Source organism: Trichomycterus rosablanca, chromosome 7, assembly GCF_030014385.1.
Source record: "Trichomycterus rosablanca isolate fTriRos1 chromosome 7, fTriRos1.hap1, whole genome shotgun sequence".
Lineage (NCBI taxonomy): Eukaryota > Metazoa > Chordata > Actinopteri > Siluriformes > Trichomycteridae > Trichomycterus > Trichomycterus rosablanca.
The window spans coordinates 31,277,514-31,300,443 of record NC_085994.1 but is presented as its reverse complement, the minus strand read 5'-3'; the positions used below and the strand labels follow the sequence as shown (position 1 = coordinate 31,300,443).

Below are 22,930 nucleotides of genomic sequence, written 5' to 3'. Positions count from 1 at the left end.
AAAACACAAAGCCTGACACTCAGCAGCAACGCATGAGAACAGGTTGCGGGAAAATGTCGCTCCTAGCTCATTTTCATTATGAATTTATTTAACATTTATTACGCACGAATGTAAGCGTATAAAACAAGATGGACCTGCAACAATAAAAAAAAGGAGAAGAAAGAAAGAAAAAACGTGAATATCGCGGTGTGGCGGTTGTCCAGCATGCCCTGCGGTTGGCTGGTCTATACCGCGATATTTCAAAATTGCGGTTAGCGCGACAGCCCTACATCTGATGGAGTCCTGTGATATCTGGCACCAGGACATTACCAGTAGGTCCTACATTGCATCCTGGTGCCATCTATTCCACTGTAAAAAAATGGCACACATGCCTGGACATCCACATGATCTTTATAAAAAAAAGAAAAAAAAAAGAATCTGTTGGACCAGTTGACCTCCTTCCATTGCTCTGATGTCCGGTTTTAATGCCTGCATGCCCATCGGAGGAGTTAGCAACACAGCCCCATTTACACAGTGACATGTTCACCTTATTACCCATTTAAAAATTTTCTGCAATTTGAGCCACAGAGTCTTGGCCACCTAACAACCTGTCAGCGGTTCATGGCTTGACCTCTTCTCGGCTCACTGTTGATGGGTACTTGTGTATCCCTGACCGTCACATGCACAATTGTAACGACATAGGCATTGCCATGTACATTTTTAGGGGGCGGTCTTAATGTTTCGGTTGATACATTTATTTATTTATTTGGATTTTAATGTCATGTTTTACACACTTTGGTTACATTCATGGCAGAAATGGTAGTTACTCGTTACACAATATTCATCAGTTCACAAGTTTTAATGTCAAACAGCCATGGACAATCTCTAGTCCACCTCACTTGCATGTCTTTGGACTGTAGGGGGAAAATTGGAGCTCCCAGAGGAAACCCACGCAGACACAGGGAGAACATGGAAACTCCATACAAACAAGACCCATCTGGGGATCGAACCCAGGACCTTCTTGCTGTGAGGCGACAGTGCTACCCAGTGCCGCCCCGATTGATAAATACAGCCTAATGAAAAAGCTTTGATACACACGGGCCACTTCTAGATTTTGTTCTCTCTCTTGTTTTAAAGAAAATATTAGTTAAAAAACATTCTAAATATGGTATTTTCTTCCATAAAATGTAAGCATGTTAATGGTATAAATAAAATTGAGAGTAAAACAATTTCTGTAATAAACCTTTCACCATGTCAGATTGTTTTCCTCCTTAAATATGTAAAATTGAGCAAATAAAATGTAATTGTGCATTGAAATGCACAGAGAAGGTTGTAGGAGTATAAAGCTGTAGATCTTTTAAATCAGCAACAAGCACTAGTATGTGATGAGTCAGGTGAATTACCAGGGATTTTCCTCTTCCAGTGTTTCTACATTGGTGAAGAGCTCGATACACTCTTGTAGCTGCACTGTGGCCAGCTGCTGTGGAATCTCCATGCTCTGGTGCTTCTCATATTTCTGTACAGAAAGAAAACTAAACCGTAATGCGTACTGTTATAATTCTTCTTAACTTAATGATTAAAATGTTAAAAATATGTTGTATGTAAAAAAAAAAAGAAAAAAAGAAAACTGTGACGAAAGTCTGTGTGCTGACCTCTGCCTCATTCTCATTATAATATTTCTTTTTCATGTCAGGGTCCCAGTCAACAGCCACATAGAGAAGACCTGTGAAAGACACAACAGACTGTCAGAGCCATGTCAGAAAACGTTTTGGATACATACTCACGCTGACCAAAACATTTCATTTAAACAATAAAATGCAAAAAACACCCTGGACGGGTCGACAGTCAGAACGCGGCCAGGGAATCAAACCCAGGTCCTTCTTGTTGTAAGAAGACAGCACTACCCACTGTGCAATCGTGATGCCTGAGACACATGCAACACACGTCGAATTGTTTGGACAAGGAGTACGAGGATTGCCAAAAAAAAAATACAAGCGATGCTTGTGATAATCACAAGGGTTTAGGAATACTTCGGAAAACCCTTGTCAGTAAACACAGCAGAAGCCAATTTAGACAACTGGACAGTTGAATATCTCTAGGAATACTGATCAGCTCAGTCTTGCTGGTGTTAACTTTCAGATAATAAGATGATGTCCATAATTTGATATCTGACAGACATGCCGAGATGTGAGCTGAGACTTGGGTGTCTGAAATAGGAAATGACAGGATGAGCTAAACATTATCTGCATAGGAATGGTAAAAGAAGCCATGGGAGGATATCACTACCAAGAGAGCTGGATTATATCGAAAAAAATAGAGGACCAAGTACAGAACTGTGTGGAACTCTTTATGAAGGAGATGTAGATTTCTTTCATGGCACCTTGTAGGAACGTCGTTCCAGGTAGAAAGTCATCCACTGCCATGCTGAACCAGTTATTCCAAGGTTGGAGAAGGTTGACAGGATAATTACCGTGTTAAAGGCTGTGACAAATTGAGAAGGATCAGGACTGATGACAGTCACAAGGAAGCAGTGGTCTGTTTAAGTGAACCTTTGACCTTGCTTACCCACTTGCAGTGTAATGCCTTGAAGGAAAACATTATGGTCGAACACTCTGATTACGGTAATGTGATATATGTTCATCTTTGTGTTTACAAAACATCCTCTTATTTAAAATCAGACCTTAGTCAGTACTTCCGCTTTTACTTCTCTGTTCGTTTCACTTCTCTGCCTATCAGACTCACACTATAGACTTCTACAAATTACTGATTGTAAAAAGAGCATAAAAGTAAGCCGCCTAAATGGACCACTGAAGTCGTGCGTCATTCTGTAGTCCTCGTTATGCCCATATTTGGAGACCCGGGTCTAAGCCCGATTTTCAATGGCAAAAATGAACGGGGTTTTCAAATATTCGGCTCTAACGCATCCTGTGCTAAATAAACACGTTCGAACCCCTGTACGTTTTGTCCTATGTACATTTTTCTCCTGTACATCACTGGATCCTACAAATTACGAGGTTGTTAAAGGGTCGTAATACTAATAATGCTACAAGAAAGCTAATGCTACCGCGCATTAATTAGACGTCACTGAACTACACCAATCGAATCGACGGAATGAGCAACCAAAGGCGTAACACCCAACCATCCTTGCTTTCTACTTGTGAATATCACTCCACTGTTACACCGGTGAATCGCGCTGCTTCAAGCGGTTATTTAAGAGGCTTATAAAAGAAAAAAAAAAGAAAACATTAAGAGGCTTCCAGTCGTGACGTCAATTCAGTGCGCAGTAGCATTAGCTTACATGTAGCAATATTCATATTTTGACTCTTTAACGACTTCATAATTCAGAGGATCCAGTGATAATAGACAGAAAAATCTCCATAAAATAAAACCTAACAGCTTCGGAACATTTTTTATGGCTACAGGTTGCGAGAGAGGCAATTTTCGAAATCTCCATTCATTTTTCCCATTCAAAATTTCTCTTAGACCCGGGTTACCAAATATGGGCATAACAATCTGGCGTGGACTACAATATGACGACACGACTTCAGTGGTCTATTCACACAGGTGAAACCTCTTTATCCATACCAGTTTTGAAGGCTTCATATCCAAATAAAAGCCGATGTTAGGGTATGTAATGTCTTTGCTTGAAATGTAATTAGTTGTTTTACGCTGTGCTTACATGGTTATATTCACAGCAGGAAGGATGGTTAATTCTCATGTCAGTCTATCATCTTTGTCACGTGCTGTTGGTATGTTGTTCTTTAAATGCTCTCTTTTATACCAAGAAATTAAGGATTCTATTTATTTATGCATTTTTCTTCCTTTTTCTTTTGATTTAGCATAGCCAATTAGTCTTCCGCTGTTGAGGATTGCATTCATGCCCCTTCCAACATGTGTGCAGTCCTCAACTCCTTCTTTTTCGCTCATGCTTCCATGGAATCGCACATGAGGCTTCCACTTCTGCACAGGTGCTTTGTCTCCAAGTGTAAAAATTTTTAAATCTGAAATATAGAAATTTAATACTGGCTAACACTTACAGATAAAAGGAGAGAATGAAATCCCTTTATCTTCTAAGCTGAAGGAAGAGAACGTGCTGCTTCCGTCTCCCATCCCTCGCTCTGTGGTACCGTTTGAGCTTACAGTCTGGATGGTGAAGAGTGGTTTCCTCCTCTTCTGAGCACAGCGATGTTTACTCGTCATCGTCCTCTTATTCACCTGAGCGGCGGGCTCATCATCCTCTCTGTCCTCCTCTTCATCCTCCTTCCCAGAACTCTCTTCTGCGCACTGCTTACCATCAACAGCATCTTGGGAGTTCGTGTCAGTCCTGCTGGATGCCGATTGGCCCTCCTTTGCGCTGACGTCGGGTTCGTCGGGTTCACTGCCTGACTCCTCTTCTTCAAGTTTCTCCTCTTCCACGTTCTCCTCCTTCGTCTTTTCCTCCTCCTCTTTTTTCTCCTCTTTACCATTAGGACTCGCCTCTGATTGGCTGTTCTGTCCGCTACTTTGCGCGGCGTCCTGTGCATCTTTTTCTTTTTTGCACTGACTTGAATTCTCAGCTTCTTCTTTATCCTCATCTTCTTTATCCTCTACAAATAAGAATAGCAAGGTCAGGCATGACCAAAAAAATATTAATAACAATATCCAAAAGTATGAAGCCATTACCTCCACTTAGTCCATTAGGCTGACTGCTGTATAACTCCTTTTCTTCATCCTTTTCTTCATCATTTTCTTCAAGACCATTTTCTTCATCCTCCTCCACCTCCTCCTCCTCCTCTTCCTCAGCTGGGTCTGGCTGACGAACGTACCGTCTGTGAATGGATGTAGACAAGTATGTTTACAAAATAATCAGCTGCACTAATCTAAGTAGCTACAGTATGTAGCACCATGAGCTAGCTGGACATCTCATTTTAACACCATGGTTTAACACTGCCTGGACAAAAAAAAAGGTCACACACTCTAATATTTGGTTGGACCGCCTTTAGCTTTGATTACGGCACACATTTGCTGTGGCATCGTTTCCACAAGCTTCTGCAATGTCACAACATTTATTTCTGTCCAGAGTTGCATTAATTTTCCCCCAAGATCTTGTATTGATGATGGGAGATTAGGACCACTGCGCAAAGTCTTCTCCAGCACATACCAAAGATTCTCAATGGGGTTCAGGTCTGGACTCTGTGGTGGCCAATCCATGTGTGAAAATGATGTCTCATGCTCCCTGAACCACTCTTACACAATTTGAGCCCGATGAATCCTGGCATTGTCATCTTGGAATATGCCCGTGCCATCAGGGAGGAAAAAATCCATTGATGGAATAACCTGGTCGTTCAGTATATTCAGCTGACCTCATTCTTTGGGCACATAATGTTGCTGAACCTAGACCTGACCGACTGCAGCAACCCCAGATCATAGCACTGCCCCCACAGGCTTGTACAGTAGGCATGATGGGTGCATCACTTCAGCCACCTCTCTTCTTACCCTGATGCGCCCATCACTCTGGAACAGGGTTAATCTGGACTCATCAGACCACATGACCTTCTTCCATTGCTCCAGAGTCCAATCTTTATGCTCCCTAGCAAATTAAAGCCGTTTTTGCTGGTTAGCCTCACTGACAAGTGGTTTTCTTAAGGCTACACAGCTGTTTAGTCCCAATCCCTTAAGTTCCCTTCACATTGTGCGTGTGGAAATGTTTTAAGTGATCGCCGATCACGATCATTCAAGATTTTTTTTCCCGACCACATTCCTTCCTCGAAGATGATGTTTCCCCACTGTCCTTCCACTTTTTAATAATGCGTTGGACAGTTCTTAACCCGATTTTAGTAGTTTCAGCTTCTCCTTAGATGTTTTCTCTGCTTGATGCATGCCAATAATTTGACCCTTCTGAAACAGATTAACATCTTTTCCACGACCACAGGATGTGTCTTTTGACATGGTTGTTTAACAAATGAGAAGCTACTCACTGTATCAGTTAGGGTTAAATAACTTGTTGCCAGCTGAAACAATCACCCATGCAGTAATTATCCAATGGCAGGCTCTTACCTATTTGCTTAGTTAATCCAGGTGGTGACCTTTTTTTTGGCCAGGCAGTGTATAATAGAGTTGGCCATCCACTTATTTCTGAAGGACTTTGGACTGTGTCTGTTGGATTTGACACCCAATCAGTCAAAAGAGCATTTGTGAGTTTGGTCACTGATGTTGGAAAATTATTCCTGGCTCAAAATCAAGTTCCCATTTTATTTGAAAGGATTTCAGTGGGATTGATGTCAGGACTTAACACAGGCTGTTGGAGCTCTTCCATACCCAAGTCAAACCATGTCTTTATGGACATTGCTTTGTGCACAGGTGTGTTAGAACAGGACAGGACTTTTATTAAATGAGCGCCACAAAGTTATAATCATGTAATTTAATGAATACATTTATTAGCAATGGGTGTATCTGAAACATCCGAATTTAATAATGAGGAAGGGTGTCTACAAACTTGTCAGGTATCTGATCATTTAAAACAGGGGTGTCAAACTCACGGCCCGCGGGCCAGATCCGGCCCGCCACGTCATTTTTTGTGGCCCGCGAGAGGTTTAACGACTGTATGATTGTTGTGATGGTTCGAGTCGTTACAGAGACGCGCTTATAATTTAATAGGACACCTGCGCCTTTAAGAGACAACAGTGACATCGTAGTCATGGCAACTAACTTTAACCTTCGCTAAGAAGCCATGTGACTTTTACGGCAAAGAGAACGCAAAGTGGCGTAGTCAGTAATGTAAACAATAATAAATAAATACAAATAATTATCTTTCAGTATAATACCAAAGCATCGTCTGTAAGTAGTGGTGTTTATATTCTCAGTTGTTAGTAAATGTTTAGTGAGTATATCACAGCGTTTTAGTTACAAATTTACCGTAATTAAATACAATTGTTACCGTTACTATAGCAATTAGTATCTTTACACAAAATTTTAACTCGTTAGCGCTATTTTACGTTTGGTTAAATCTCATATTGTACCAGATGGAACACTTGACTACAGCTGTGTGCCTTTACTGTATTAAGTTCTTTATTGTTTGTATTGTTTGTATTTTTACTTCATTCTGGTGCACACAGTGTATCACACAGCTGGCGAGCAAATAAACCGACTGTATTCTGAAGAGAGCTGTCTGTCTGTCTGTCTGTCTAGCTGGGAAAGGGGGATAAACTATTAGTGAGGGCAGAATGATTGTCTTAAAAATACACTGTAAAATCCTAAACAAACTGCATCTTTCAAAATGCATGCTGATTTTGTGACCTGCAAAGTGACACATCCCACCAGTAGATGATGTTACACATATTTACACATGATCCTAAAATGTACAAGAAGATAAGTAAGAAAATTAAGCAGATTGAGGAAATGTAATGAAAGTGAAAACAAGTTTGTGCTTCAGGAAGAGAAACCGGTGCGTCTCTTGTGTTATGAGGCCGTGTCTGTGGTAAAGTAGGACAATATAAATGCAGAATTCGGCCTCCAAGAAAAACAACAGACTGCAATCACAGCAGGATACGTTACAATCGGCCCTTTGAGGGCCACAATAATGCTGATGTGGCCCTCGGTGAAAATGAGTTTGACACCCCTGATTTAAAAGCACAGATCTTAACCATCTTAAAAGCAATAGATATCATTTAAAGCTTAGTTATATCCATTATAAGTGAACAAACTTTGACACTAAAACCACATTGCCAAGCTTAGGCCACATCTATAAATCAAGACAAGGGCCTAAACTTATGCAGTAAATATTGCAAAAAATTAGTGTCTTTCACTATACACTACTATATTCACAAATCAATCATATTCATACTCAAGTGTCATTCCAGAACTGTATAGAAAACCTAAAATAAGAAAAGCCCTTGGTCCCGGTTTTTTAAATTAGACACTTATTTTGTCAGTCAACATTTTGTCAACATTCCTCCCAAACTAGTCGTATCCAATTACCCAAATGCATTACACTTCTTCTCTACTGATGTTGACCTCCACTCCTGACTGAGGAGAGCCGTGACTGACACACGACCCCTCTGAAACGTGTGCAGTAGCCGACTACATCTTTTCACCACAATTGGAGTTCATATGTGGATCAGCTTTGTGTACGGAGAGACACACCCTGATCCTCATTATCCCTCGTCTCAGTATAGACACCATCAATCAACCAGCAGAGGTCGTAATTGCATCAGTTTTGAGAAATCCCCTTTGGCACCCTCCCTGTGAATGAGCCAATCGTTGTTCATGTAGGCGCCCAAATGAAAACAACATTGTTTTCTTGCTCCTGTATGTACATTGGCTTGAAGAAATGCTTATAGCCACTAGTTTAGTATAGTATTGTGTATGTTTAAATAAACACTCAATACTTTATCTAACTGCTTATAAGCATTTCTGTATAAACTTTACTGACAGGTGCTCAGGTGGCACAGCGGTAAAACACGCTAGCACACCAGAGCTGACATCTTAAACTTGTGTTTGAATCTCAGCTCTGGTGTGCTAGCGTGTTTTACCGCTGTGCCACCTGAGCGCCTGTCAGCAAAGTTTATAAAGAAATGCTTATATGCAGACAGTGTGAGTGTATATGTGACAAGTCTTGAGTGTATTTAAACATACACAATACTAATAACTAGTGGCTATAAGCATCTCTCCAAGCTAATGTACAAACAGGAGCAAGAAAACAATGTTTTTTCATCATTGTTCAATATTTCAGTAACCTCTTTTACATGAGCAACAGAACTTACGCTAACCGCTGGAGAAAGTGCTTGTAGAGATCCTCTGTGTTGCACTCGGTCTGTGGAAGTGCCATCAGCAACGGATGGCCGAACAGTGACATGCTGTAGCTGCTGCCCCCAGAATTGTAGACCCTGTAGTGGGAGCGTTCACGCATGTACACAGCAAGCAATGCATTCTTCTCTTCCTGATCCTCACCGCTGTTACTGGTACTCGTACTACTACTCAGCTCATAGCTGCACACACAGAAAACACATACACAGTTATTGAGACACCCAGTAAAGATGAGTCAAAAAGGTTGTGGAAAATTTAACTGAAGTAACTTTAGCACAACTTTAGCGTCTTCTCATTATGTGTAACAATTGTTTGCACTACTGCAGACATAAATTGTTCACACAAACTCCTCTTTCCAGTATACAAGCACTCTCCAAGCGTTTTCTTCTATACTGCTTGAGGAGACTGGAAAATCAGATTAAGGAATATGATTGTGGCACCTTAATACAGAATTTTTCCAAATTTACCAGGGTCCTGGTCATCTTTTGTGAACTCACCCCTCACTGTGAGTCTAAGCTCACCCCAAAGCTTTAAAAAGTTATTGAGTTAAAAATTCAACATGGTTTTGTTGTTTATTGTCTTGAAAGTAATGAACTCGGGAGGGGGGATGAGGGGGATTCCTGTTGGGGGTGTGTTACTGCATTGAGTCTATTGATTTCTGGAAAATCTGACCCTGCGCAACCCGGACCAAGATAAAAAAGTGGTGGTCATTTTTTGGATCCACTTCCATCTACCTTCCAGAAGTTTGATTGCCTACTCTTGCACCTAGGTGTGATTAAGTAAAGGAGTAAGTGTGTGTGATAGCAAGTGCTGCTTCGTCCATGATGTATTTTCGCCTTGCGTAATAAAATCACAAGTATTTACAATATTTTCATTAAAAGTCGCTATGGGGTCTTTCCATTGCAGTCTCTTATATCCAGCACTGATGCCAATAAATCCATATCTTTTTTTTAGTCCACTCTATGTCTCCAAGCATTACCAACAAAAATCAAATCAAATTAAAATCAACACAATCATGTACTCTTTTTATTAAATGTACCATGCATACAGGCATTTAAATTTAATATATAATATCAATATAAGCCTACATACTATTTTCCCACCTTCTGATTCCTTCTATTTTTGAATAGTCACAACTTTTTTGGATCGTAAGACAATTTATTAAATTATTTATTATAATTTAAGAAAACCAAAGTAAACAAAATAAAGTTTGAAGTGGATACTTCAATTTTATAAATGAAGAAAAATCATTCAGCGTTCAGGTTGCGCAGCGGTCCATTACGCTAACCCGCCAGCGCTGAGATGCGGATTCCAAAATCAGCAGTGCTATTGTCTGGTAGGGCGGCTACACAGACATACTTAGCTATGTCTGATGATGAGGTATGACCAAAACCGATGGAATGGTGCCCTGTCCAGGGGACCCCTACCTTGTGCCCCGTGTTTCCGGGTGAACCAACCTGACCCCGATCAAGATGCAGTGGTTGATGACAATGGAATGAAAAACATTATCCAATAACAACTGACCTTGTGTATAAAAAAAAAAAAAAAAAAAAAAAAAAAAAAAAAAAAGTAACTAATTATCTGAATAAAATAAATCATAGAATCAACCCACACCAAGACTTTAATAACTGCCAGCCTTGCAACATCCAAACATCACCTTAGTACAACCTTTCCAGCAATGTGAATTAGGATAAAAAAACAAGCAGACTACACTGGAAGATATTCCAGAGAAAATAAGAAAACATGGTCCTTAAAATCTAAAATTTTGTAAAGGGGTACAAAGTCATTGTGACTCCAGCAAACCACACTTAGAGCTCTTATCTCCAAACAGAAAAAAAATTGGAACAGTAATGATTTTTTCCAGAAGTGGCCACCCTGCCAAAATTCTGTCAAAAGCAGATCAATAACTCATTCAGGAACTGACAAAAGAATCCAAACAAACATCTATGGGACTACAAGCCTTATTTTTTTTTAGATAAGGTCAAAGGGATGCAAAAGCCTTCAAAAAACAGACTAAAAAGGGAGATACTGGCTGGTTTCTCACTTGCCGGAAAATACTGACCCTTAATGACCCTTAAGGCTTTTTTTGTGGCTTGATGAGGCAGAAGAAATTCTGATTCTGAAATACTTTCTGAAAAAAAAAGGGTTCCTGATACATGTGGTATAAAGCTAACTTAGCAGTTTACATAATAAACATAATACCAGAGCAAAACATGATGGTAGAAGTGTAATAGTGTTGGAATGCATTGTCAGTGTGAAAGACCAATGCTGCTAAAGATGACAAACAGTTATGATGCGTAGAAAGATTATTACAGTTACAATTACAGAACAAGTTGACTCCAACCCTCTCTCTCTCTCTCTCTCTCTCTCTCTCTCTATATATATATATATACAGTGTATCACAAAAGTGAGTACACCCCTCACATTTCTGCAGATATTTAAGTATATCTTTTCATGGGACAACACTGACAAAATGACACTTTGACACAATGAAAAGTAGTCTGTGTGCAGCTTATATAACAGTGTAAATTTATTCTTCCCTCAAAATAACTCAATATACAGCCATTAATGTCTAAACCACCGGCAACAAAAGTGAGTACACCCCTAAGAGACTACACCCCTAAATGTCCAAATTGAGCACTGCTTGTCATTTTCCCTCCAAAATGTCATGTGATTTGTTAGTGTTACTAGGTCTCAGGTGTGCATAGGGAGCAGGTGTGTTCAATTTAGTAGTACAGCTCTCACACTCTCTCATACTGGTCACTGAAAGTTCAAACATGGCACCTCATGGCAAAGAACTCTCTGAGGATCTTAAAAGACGAATTGTTGCGCTACATGAAGATGGCCAAGGCTACAAGAAGATTGCCAACACCCTGAAACTGAGCTGCAGCACAGTGGCCAAGATCATCCAGCGTTTTTAAAGAGCAGGGTCCACTCAGAAAAGACCTCGCGTTGGTCGTCCAAAGAAGCTGAGTGCATGTGCTCAGCGTCACATCCAACTGCTGTCTTTGAAAGATAGGCGCAGGAGTGCTGTCAGCATTGCTGCAGAGATTGAAAAGGTGGGGGGTCAGCCTGTCAGTGCTCAGACCATACGCCGCACACTACATCAAATTGGTCTGCATGGCTGTCACCCCAGAAGGAAGCCTCTTCTGAAGTCTCTACACAAGAAAGCCCGCAAACAGTTTGCTGAAGACATGTCAACAAAGGACATGGATTACTGGAACCATGTCCTATGGTCTGATGAGACCAAGATTAATTTGTTTGGTTCAGATGGTCTCAAGCATGTGTGGCGGCAATCAGGTGAGGAGTACAAAGATAAGTGTGTCATGCCTACAGTCAAGCATGGTGGTGGGAATGCCATGGTCTGGGGCTGCATGGGTGCAGCAGGTGTTGGGGAGTTACATTTCATTGAGGGACACATGAACTCCAATATGTACTGTGAAATACTGAAGCAGAGCATGATCCCCTCCCTGGGTGAACTGGGTCGCAGGGCAGTGTTCCAGCATGATAATGACCCCAAACACACCTCTAAGACGACCACTGCTTTATTGAAGAGGCTGAGGGTAAAGGTGATGGACTGGCCAAGCATGTCTCCAGACCTAAACCCAATAGAACATCTTTGGGGCATCCTCAAGCGGAAGGTGGAGGAGCGCAAAGTCTCGAATATCCGCCAGCTCCGTGATGTCGTCATGGAAGAGTGGAAAAGCATTCCAGTGGCAACCTGTGAAGCTCTGGTAAACTCCATGCCCAGGAGAGTTAAGGCAGTTCTGGGAAATAATGGTGGCCACACAAAATATTGACACTTCAGGAACTTTCACTAAGGGGTGTACTCACTTTTGTTGCCGGTGGTTTAGACATTAATGGCTGTATATTGAGTTATTTTGAGGGAAGAATAAATTTACACTGTTATATAAGCTGCACACAGACTACTTTTCATTGTGTCAAAGTGTCATTTTGTCAGTGTTGTCCCATGAAAAGATATACTTAAATATCTGCAGAAATGTGAGGGGTGTACTCACTTTTGTGATACACTGTATATATATATATATATATTAGGGCTGTCAAACGATTAAATTTTTTAATCGCGATTAATCTCAGAATTTCATATAGTTAATCGCGATTAATCGCATAAAAAAAAAAATCTGTGTAAATGTTATAGAAAACAAGGATTTTTAAGTGAAATGTTACAATTACAATGCTGAACACATTTTATGCTAAATGTACTGATGTTAAAAACTGCTGGGACAAGAGAAAACTGTTTTATTCACTCACATACTAGGCAGTAATACTATCCAGTGGTTTAATGGACGTTTCTACACGAACTGAGTGTGTTTAGACTAGGGTGGCCAGATTCATAGTAACAAAAAGGAGGACATTACACCCCAAAAAGCCGGACATCATATTAGGAACAGGGGGACATGCTACTGCAACACACAGAATGAATCCAGAACCCATATAACAGAGTTTTTGACCAATTCAAGCAAGAATTATATAACAAATGACTGTTTTACTCACTAAATGTTGTGTCTTTTCATATTTAGGTCCGTTCATCGCTGCCTCAAAAGTTTACTTTTTGGCATTTTCACCGCGTTCCTGATCATGAGAGCTGAGTGTTTACAAAACAGAGAGGGCGGGCGAAATTCAACCACCCAATCACAGACTAGCATTTAGAGGGCGGACCTTCTCCGATTGGCCAGTGGTAGCGCTGTAAGCAGTGAAATGAGGCTGTTAAACCAATGAAATACAAAGCATTTGTTTTGACATGTACCTGAGCCAATGGTAAATAATATTGATCAAAAATGAAACCAGTTCACTCCAAAAGGAGGATTTTGAAGTGTCCGTCCTAGCGTTACGTGAATGGAGGACTGGCAGCTTCTTTATTATGCAAGTGCGTTACTACGACACTACGACGCTCGGTTACATTATGTGGCAAGTCCGACATTAAAACGTTTGTTCTACCAGTCAAGTCTCAACATGAACTAGAATTTGCGTTAACGGCACTATCTTTTATAATCGCGTTAAATTGAGAATGCGTTAATGCGTTATTATCGCGTTAACTTCGACAGCCCTAATATATATATATATATATATATATATATATATATATATATATATATATATATATATATATATTTATTTATATATATACAGTGTATCACGAAAGTGAGTACACCCCTCACATTTCTGCAAATATTTCATTATATCTTTTCATGGGACAACAATATAGACATGAAACTTGGATATAACTTAGAGTAGTCAGTGTACAGCTTGTATAGCAGTGTAGATTTACTGTCTTCTGAAAATAACTCAACACACAGCCATTAATGTCTAAATAGCTGGCAACATAAGTGAGTACACCCCACAGTGAACATGTCCAAATTGTGCCCAAATGTGTTGTTGTCCCTCCCTGGTGTCATGTGTCAAGGTCCCAGGTGTAAATGGGGAGCAGGGCTGTTAAATTTGGTGTTTTGGGTACAATTCTCTCATACTGGCCACTGGATATTCAACATGGCACCTCATGGCAAAGAACTCTCTGAGGATGTGAGAAATAGAATTGTTGCTCTCCACAAAGATGGCCTGGGCTATAAGAAGATTGCTAACACCCTGAAACTGAGCTACAGCATGGTGGCCAAGGTCATACAGCGGTTTTCCAGGACAGGTTCCACTCGGAACAGGCTTCGCCAGGGTCGACCAAAGAAGTTGAGTCCACGTGTTCGGCGACATATCTAGAGGTTGGCTTTAAAAAATAGACACATGAGTGCTGCCAGCATTGCTGCAGAGGTTGAAGACGTGGGAGGTCAGCCTGTCAGTGCTCAGACCATACACCGCACACTGCATCAACTCGGTCTGCATGGTCGTCATCCCAGAAGGAAGCTGACGTACAAGAAAGCCAGCAAACAGTTTGCTGAAAACAAGCAGTCCAAGAACATGGATTACTGGAATGCCCTGTGGTCTGACGAGACCAAGATAAACTTGTTTGGCTCAGATGGTGTCCAGCATGTGTGGCGGCGCCCTGGTGAGAAGTACCAAGACAACTGTATCTTGCCTACAGTCAAGCATGGTGGTGGTAGCATCATGGTCTTGGGCTGCATGAGTGTTGCTGGCACTGGGGAGCTGCAGTTCATTGAGGGAAACATGAATTCCAACATGTACTGTGACATTCTGAAACAGAGCATGATCCCCTCCCTTCGAAAACTGGGCCTCATGGCAGTTTTCCAACAGGATAACGACCCCAAACACAACCTCCAAGATGACAACTGCCTTGCTGAGGAAGCTGAAGGTAAAGGTGATGGACTAAACCCAATTGAGCACCTGTGGCGCATCCTCAAGTGGAAGGTGGAGGAGTTCAAGGTGTCTAACATCCACCAGCTCCGTGATGTCATCATGGAGGAGTGGAAGAGGATTCCAGTAGCAACCTGTGCAGCTCTGGTGAATTCCATGCCCAGGAGGGTTAAGGCAGTGATAATAATGGTGGTCACACAAAATATTGACACTTTAGGCACAATTTGGACATGTTCACTGTGGGGTGTACTCACTTATGTTGCCAGCCATTTAGACATTAATGGCTGTGTGTTGAGTTATTTTCAGAAGACAGTAAATCTACACTGCTATACAAGTTGTACACTGACTACTCTAAGTTATATCCAAGTTTCATGTCTATAGTGTCGTCCCATGAAAAGATATAATAAAATATTTGCAGAAATGTGAGGGGTGTACTCACTTTTGTGATACACTAATAACTCAACACACAGCCATTAATGTCTAAATAGCTGGCAACATAAGTGAGTACACCCCACAGTGAACATGTCCAAATTGTGCCCAAATGTGTCGTTGTCCCTCCCTGGTGTCATGTGTCAAGGTCCCAGGTGTAAATGAGGAGCAGGGCTGTTAAATTTGGTGTTTTGGGTACAATTCTCTCATACTGGCCACTGGATATTCAACATGGCACCTCATGGCAAAGAACTCTCTGAGGATGTGAGAAATAGAATTGTTGCTCTCCACAAAGATGGCCTGGGCTATAAGAAGATTGCTAACACCCTGAAACTGAGCTACAGCATGGTGGCCAAGGTCATACAGCGGTTTTCCAGGACAGGTTCCACTCGGAACAGGCTTCGCCAGGGTCGACCAAAGAAGTTGAGTCCACGTGTTCGGCGTCATATCCAGAGGTTGGCTTTAAAAAATAGACACATGAGTGCTGCCAGCATTGCTGCAGAGGTTGAAGACGTGGGAGGTCAGCCTGTCAGTGCTCAGACCATACGCCGCACACTGCATCAACTCGGTCTGCATGGTCGTCATCCCAGAAGGAAGCTGACGCACAAGAAAGCCCGCAAACAGTTTGCTGAAGACAAGCAGTCCAAGAACATGGATTACTGGAATGCCCTGTGGTCTGACGAGACCAAGATAAACTTGTTTGGCTCAGATGGTGTCCAGCATGTGTGGCGGCGCCCTGGTGAGAAGTACCAAGACAACTGTATCTTGCCTACAGTCAAGCATGGTGGTGGTAGCATCATGGTCTTGGGCTGCATGAGTGTTGCTGGCACTGGGGAGCTGCAGTTCATTGAGGGAAACATGAATTCCAACATGTACTGTGACATTCTGAAACATAGAGCATGATCCCCTCCCTTCGAAAACTGGGCCTCATGGCAGTTTTCCAACAGGATAATGACCCCAAACACAACCTCCAAGATGACAACTGCCTTGCTGAGGAAGCTGAAGGTAAAGGTGATGGACTAAACCCAATTGAGCACCTGTGGCGCATCCTCAAGTGGAAGGTGGAGGAGTTCAAGGTGTCTAACATCCACCAGCTCCGCGATGTCATCATGGAGGAGTGGAAGAGGATTCCAGTAGCAACCTGTGCAGCTCTGGTGAATTCCATGCCCAGGAGGGTTAAGGCAGTGCTGGATAATAATGGTGGTCACACAAAATATTGACACTTTGGGCACAATTTGGACATGTTCACTGTGGGGTGTACTCACTTATGTTGCCAGCCATTTAGACATTAATGGCTGTGTGTTGAGTTATTTTCAGAAGACAGTAAATCTACACTGCTATACAAGTTGTACACTGACTACTCTAAGTTATATCCAAGTTTTATTTCTATAGTGTTGTCCCATGAAAAGATATAATAAAATATTTGCAGAAATGTAAGGGGTGTACTCACTTTTGTGATACACTGTATATATATACGTATTCAGGAACTGACGTATTTTTAGTCTGTACGTAATACAGTTAGCGAACATTGTAAAATTCAATATTAAAATGTCCACAAAGAATGTGCAAAGAAGGCTTAGTGGTGAGAAATGAACAAATCTATTACTATCTGTTGTTGAATAACTACTCCTGCCAGTAGCTGTCACTGTGTATCAGACAGAGGGGACAGTGAGTGAGAGAGAAGAAGGAATTCGGCTGAGTAAAGTATTCTTTCTTTCGTGCAATAACACCTACAAAATACAACACTATTGAAATAAAGAAGGAAATAATTAAGAAATATGAGAGTTATTGTTAATTCTGGTAGATACATTTTATAAAAAAAGAAGGAAATGTATCATGGTGTATGATACAGCACACGTTTTTTATGTACAGTACAGTACTACTGTGCATTGTTGTTTATTACTGTACATTACAGTGTTATCTATTCTATAATTTAAGATGAAGGGAAAACATAGTTGTATTTGTAACAAAAAAAGACCTTTTAAGGGGGGTTTGGGAGGTCTGGCACAGATTAATTCGGTTTACATTATTTGTTATGGGAAAAATAGGTTTAACTAACGAACATTTTGACTTAAGAACAGCCCTTTGGAACCAATTAAATTCATAAGTCAAGGGTCCACTGTATTTTGTTCACTCAGTTTGTCGTTATCTTACATAACATTGTTTTCATTTTTATATTCAGTTTATGCCCCCCCCCCTTCTCCCGATCTAGCTGTTTCCAATCCCCTGATTTTCAAACGTCTTGCACTACCCCTGCCCTGACGTTGAGAGAACACAATCGTTGGTGCAGGCGCCCCTGATCATCCAGCAGAGCTCCCATTGGCAGCAGCAATCAGGAAATCTCCTTTACCTCACTCCCTCATACACAGCCTCTTTTTCTTATACACCCAATTGGTTCTGATGGATGCCTGACCAGGTCGCTAGCACAGCTGAGATTCAAAATTAAAAGTGCAAGGTCTCAGCTGTGGTTGGCTAGTGCATTAGAATGCTCTAGCCACGCTCTAGCACACTTATTTGTTTTCATCTGTATCGAGTACACATTATTTTGTGGAACAAACATGAGCATACGTATTCATTCATTTTCATGTTTTATTATCACTTTATCGTCGCCAGGGCTGCGGTGGGTCCCAAACGCCTTTAGAATACATGTATTCTATTAATTAATTCGTTTTTTTCAATGTAAATGTTTATGAACAGAAAGACCCATGCTTACACGAAGATGTCGTCTCTGTCCATTATAAAGCTGAGAGATTCATCGTTGTGATAGATCTTGTAGAAGCGATGGTTAAACACATCTGCCACCAATAACTTTTAGAAAAAGGGACAAAACCTTGATCAAAAATGCAAGAAATACAGAAAATAATTACAAAATTTTAACCCTTCTTTCTTTTTTTCTGCTGCTCATTATGGGACGCCACAGAGGATCATTTGTCTCCCCCTTGCCCAACCACCTGCATGTTCTCCCTCACCACATTCATAAATCTTTCTCTCGCCCTCGGCACCCTTCTCCAGATAAATCTCTTTCCTCCTCTGCACATGCCCAAACCATCTCAATCTCTCTTCCCCAACTTTGTCTCAAACATCCTACCCGCACTGTCCCTCTAATAAACTCATTCCTAATCTTGTCCATCCTCGTCACTCCCAACCAAAATTGTAACATCTTCTTCTCTGCTACCTCCAGCTCCTCTTCTGTGTTTAACTCAGTGCTACCACCTCCAAACCATATAACATAGCAGGCCTCACTGCTGTGTTGTAACTCTGGTAGATTACCATCTATCACAAACCACCCCTCCTTCACTCTCTTTTTTCCCTCTCTACCCCAAATACCTAAACTCCGTGCAACTACACCTTTACTTTGCCCTCCTTCTCATTTACACACATGTGCACAGCAGATGCAAATGATTTATACTAATAAAGCATGTAGTCAGATTAAAACAAGAGTTGTGAGACAGCAGCTATTAAAATAACCCTTGTTTACACCCAGGCTGTTGTAGTCTCAGAACTCAGTCTCAGAGTTTTAAGTCATCAGATTTAAATCTAATATTTCTTGTGTTGTGGGTGAATTCCCAACTGTTTTATTGAAATATGACTCTGATCCTAAAGATAAACTATATTTTTAAAACTATGTGGACACCTGACCAGAAGCTTGTTTTCAAAACCATAGACATTAATATTTGTGACCCACTTGGCTTGCAAATGTTTCAGCGTGCTGGAGTTCCTCCAGACCAAACTTGTCAAGCCATGTCCTAAAAAAGTGTACAGTCAGGCTGGATCATAAACGACTCATCCCCAAATTGTTGCCTCAAAATTAATTTTTAATCATTTTCATATCATTTTATACACCTATAGGCAATAATTCAGCAAGGTGTCCACATACTTTTAGCAATGTAGTGCAAATATAACCATCAGGTGTAAACAATGTAATAAAGTACAACATTAGGACACTCTAAATGGTTTGATTTTGTCAGTATACCATTAATAACCCCAAATGACAATGTAGGCACTCTCACCTTGTCTGTAGGAACCTCTGTTGTTTGAGAGAGGGCAGCGCACAAGTCAATTACTTTGCCAGCTTTGGGCACAACCACTCTGTGCTGCAGAGAATGACACAAACAGACAGTCGTAAGAAGCTCAGAAATAAAAGACCTGCTTGACCTAGGAGGCTACTGCAACCTTAAAACATCTAACATATCATACCCATACCATACAAACAATTTTAAAATTTGATGCCTGCTACACTTTTTAAAAACGTTGAGACAGAGACGAGTTTAGCACTGTGTTCTATCTCCTTTCCTATTAGTTCCACTTTTAATGGTTTGGGACCTGATGATACTAACTGTTGCTGTTTTGCAAGAGTATTTTACTCATTCTTGATTCGTCAGCTACATTACAATCCATGATGGCTGTTGTCTGATTTCCTCTTCATGATGCACCACGGATCTGGACTGCAGGCAGGCCAGTCAAGTACACATACTCTGTGACTACAAAGGCATAGTAGTAGCATTTGCAGAATAAGAACTGGCATTGTCTTGCTAAAATAACCATGAAGTTCCAGGAAAAGACATCGTCTCGATGGCAGCCTCCACATCAATGGTGGCTTCACACTTATAAAAGTCACTCATGTCATGGGCACTAATGCACCCCCAATCCAATATTTTTGGCATGGAGAACTTCTGTTTTTCCGCAAAGACTCATCTGACCACAGCACAGGTTTCCACTACTTTTTGGTTTATGAGATGAGGGCGAGGCCAGAGAAAATGGCTTTCTCTTTGTGTAATAGAGTTTCAGGTTGCATTTCTTGATAGAGTGGTACATTTAGTTAAGTGACAATGGTTTAGTTAAGTACTCTTAATCAGGCTATATTTATCACTGCAACATGACATTAGTTAAGTACTCTTGATCAGGCTATATTTATCACTGTAACATGACATCTTTCTTTATTTATATTTTTTCCCCTCTCTTTATTCCCAATTTTTATCCCCAGTCTAGTCGTGTCCAATTACCCCGAATGTGTCCTCTGTACTGATTCGACCCTTCACCGCTGACTGAGGACGCCTCTTAACTGACTGCGCACAGTCAGTACAGACTGCATTTTTCACCTGCACGAGTCGAGTTCATACACTTGACGGGCACTGTGTACGGAGGGCCACACCCCCATCAGCATTATTCCTCAGCCCTGTGCAGGCGCCATCAGTCAGCCAGCAGGGGCCGCAGTTATGAGGACCTATGATCCGACTTTCTTACCCTCTAACCCTGAACAACAGCCAACTGTTGTTCATGCAGCCGCCCAGCCCAGTCGGAAAGGCAGAGCTGAGATTAGATACGATGTATTCGAAACCCCAACTCTGGTGAGCTAGCGTACTTTACCGCTGCGCCACCTGAGCGGCCAGAACATGACATTTCTTATGCAGTTGCGTCTGAGAACTGGTTTCTGCCTACACAGACTGAATCTTTTCACAAGATTGTGTACTGTAAATGGCCTAAATTATTTACAATTATACATGATGTATTTTCAAGACAGGTGTTCCTAATAAAGTGCTCAATTAGTGTATATATTTCTTATAAGTGTAAACTTTTGACCTTACGAGTAAGTTTAGAAAGAAATGATTTAACAACAAAACCACTGTTTAAAATGCTGGAGCAGTACATTAAAAATGCTTCTTTCAGTAGCTAGAAGAATGTTTACCTGTACAGGTTTGGCCAGTGGATTAAGAGAAACAAAGAACACCTCCATGACTCTCTCCTTACTGATGGGCAGAGGTACACTCAAGTAGCAGAAAGGGTCAAAAGTCACAGACACTTTCTCACACTCCGGACAGACCAGTGTGGACTTAAAGAGCCCGTGGAATGTGTCTACAATCACAGAGTCGTTCCTTCTCCTGTGGTTACACCATGCCTCCTCCGCCACCTCCTGTAAACATGAGAAATCAAAGCAAATATTTACACTGACGAGCCAAAACTTTAGGAGAAACCCTATTACATAACAATTGTGCATGTGACGGTCAGTAATACAGCAATTAAATGTTGGACTGATGGGAGTTACTCATAGTACACATGTTAAATGCAGCAGATATGATCAGGACCAGATGACCAGAGTAGAACTATCTATGAAAAAGCAAGTGGCTGCTCACAGACAGCCGTGGTCAGTAGCCACCAACAGTGAACCGAGGAAGGACAAGTCACATACTGCTGATAGGTTGAGTGTGGCCAAATTAATAAATGCCAAATAACTATGAACCTACACCCCGACCTCTGCGCTCCACTTTCTGGACAGGCGAACTGGGCTACCAAGGTCTTTACACAGTGTTGATAACTCTACCCCTTAGTCCAGTCTTCCCAACCAATTGTGCCCGGGAGCTCAGAACAGCTGCGCTGGTTTGCTAGCAGATTATCCCACTGCATCACCTGGTCGCCTGCTTGCTGTGTCCTTAATTTTTTAAATAGTAATAACAAATTTTAACCAGTTCATGACTGTGACGCTTGCACAACCCACAAACTGATCAAGGAGAGTGACACCTTTCCAATCTGCGCCCACTTATTATCACCCGTCAGTGTATGGTTCCCGCACATAGGAGCCCCGCATGTAAAGCTCCATGTGACCCCCCACCACTCTCGCAGGCGCCTAGATCATTCCCATATCGACAGCAAGAAGAGACCCTATCCAACCCTCCCCTGTACAAACAATTGTGTTTGTGGACACCAGGCCAGGTTGGTGGCTCCGCTTGCAAGTTTGAACATGAGGTTCGAGAATGGTGTGCTAATGAATTAGACTGTTGCACCACCCGAGCGCTCCTAACCGGTTAATCTTTAATGTTCTTAAGGTTTTTTTTTCCTGAATGTCAGCATTTAAAGCCTCTTAAAGTACGCTTTTACATTCAAACAACCTAGTTTTAACGGATCTAATCAATTCAGGTAATGTAATATTGTATTAAATAATACACTGGGACACTGCTAAAGTATGAACGCAAATAAATGTGTGCTCCAGTTGCTAGTTCCATAATGAGTGTATATGATCAGTGCAGCCTCTGTTAACCCCCAGATAGCACTAATCAATTTTATTCAACAATCGATTTCTGTTACTGGGTGCTGGAATTTAATTTGATTTTAAATGTATTTTATAAACTTTGTTCATATATTAATTTGTCTGAAGCAAGTTGATTATCGCAGGGTATACCTAAGGGCAATTTTAAAAAGCAGTTCCACCTACTACACTGTTTTGAGAGGTAAAAGATAATGAAAGTACCTGGGGATAACAGATAGATAGATAGATATCCAGATGTACAGTACAATGAAATTCTTTCTTTGCCTATCCCAGCTTGTTTGGAATCTGGGGTCTGAGCGCAGGGTCAGCCATCGTACGGCACCCCTGGAGCAGACAGGGTTAAGGGCCTTGCTTAAGGACCCAACAGTGGCTGCATAGCAGAGCCTGGATTTGAACCACCAATCTTTCGGTCGA

General features: G+C 41.3%; 1 protein-coding gene across 1 annotated transcript in view; it reads right to left on the bottom strand.

Moving 5' to 3' along the window:
- The window catches only part of usp11 (ubiquitin specific peptidase 11), a 50,451-nt gene that overhangs the window by 12,104 nt on the left and 15,417 nt on the right, over positions 1 to 22,930 (bottom strand). Inside the window, exons 10-17 of the mRNA XM_062999228.1 lie at positions 21,161 to 21,385; positions 19,485 to 19,568; positions 18,188 to 18,282; positions 8,721 to 8,945; positions 4,642 to 4,787; positions 4,017 to 4,565; positions 1,632 to 1,702; positions 1,383 to 1,495 (exon numbers count right to left, since the gene is read on the bottom strand). Coding sequence (XP_062855298.1) covers positions 1,383 to 1,495; positions 1,632 to 1,702; positions 4,017 to 4,565; positions 4,642 to 4,787; positions 8,721 to 8,945; positions 18,188 to 18,282; positions 19,485 to 19,568; positions 21,161 to 21,385 — 1,508 coding nt within the window. The remainder of the gene's footprint in view (positions 1 to 1,382; positions 1,496 to 1,631; positions 1,703 to 4,016; positions 4,566 to 4,641; positions 4,788 to 8,720; positions 8,946 to 18,187; positions 18,283 to 19,484; positions 19,569 to 21,160; positions 21,386 to 22,930) is intronic.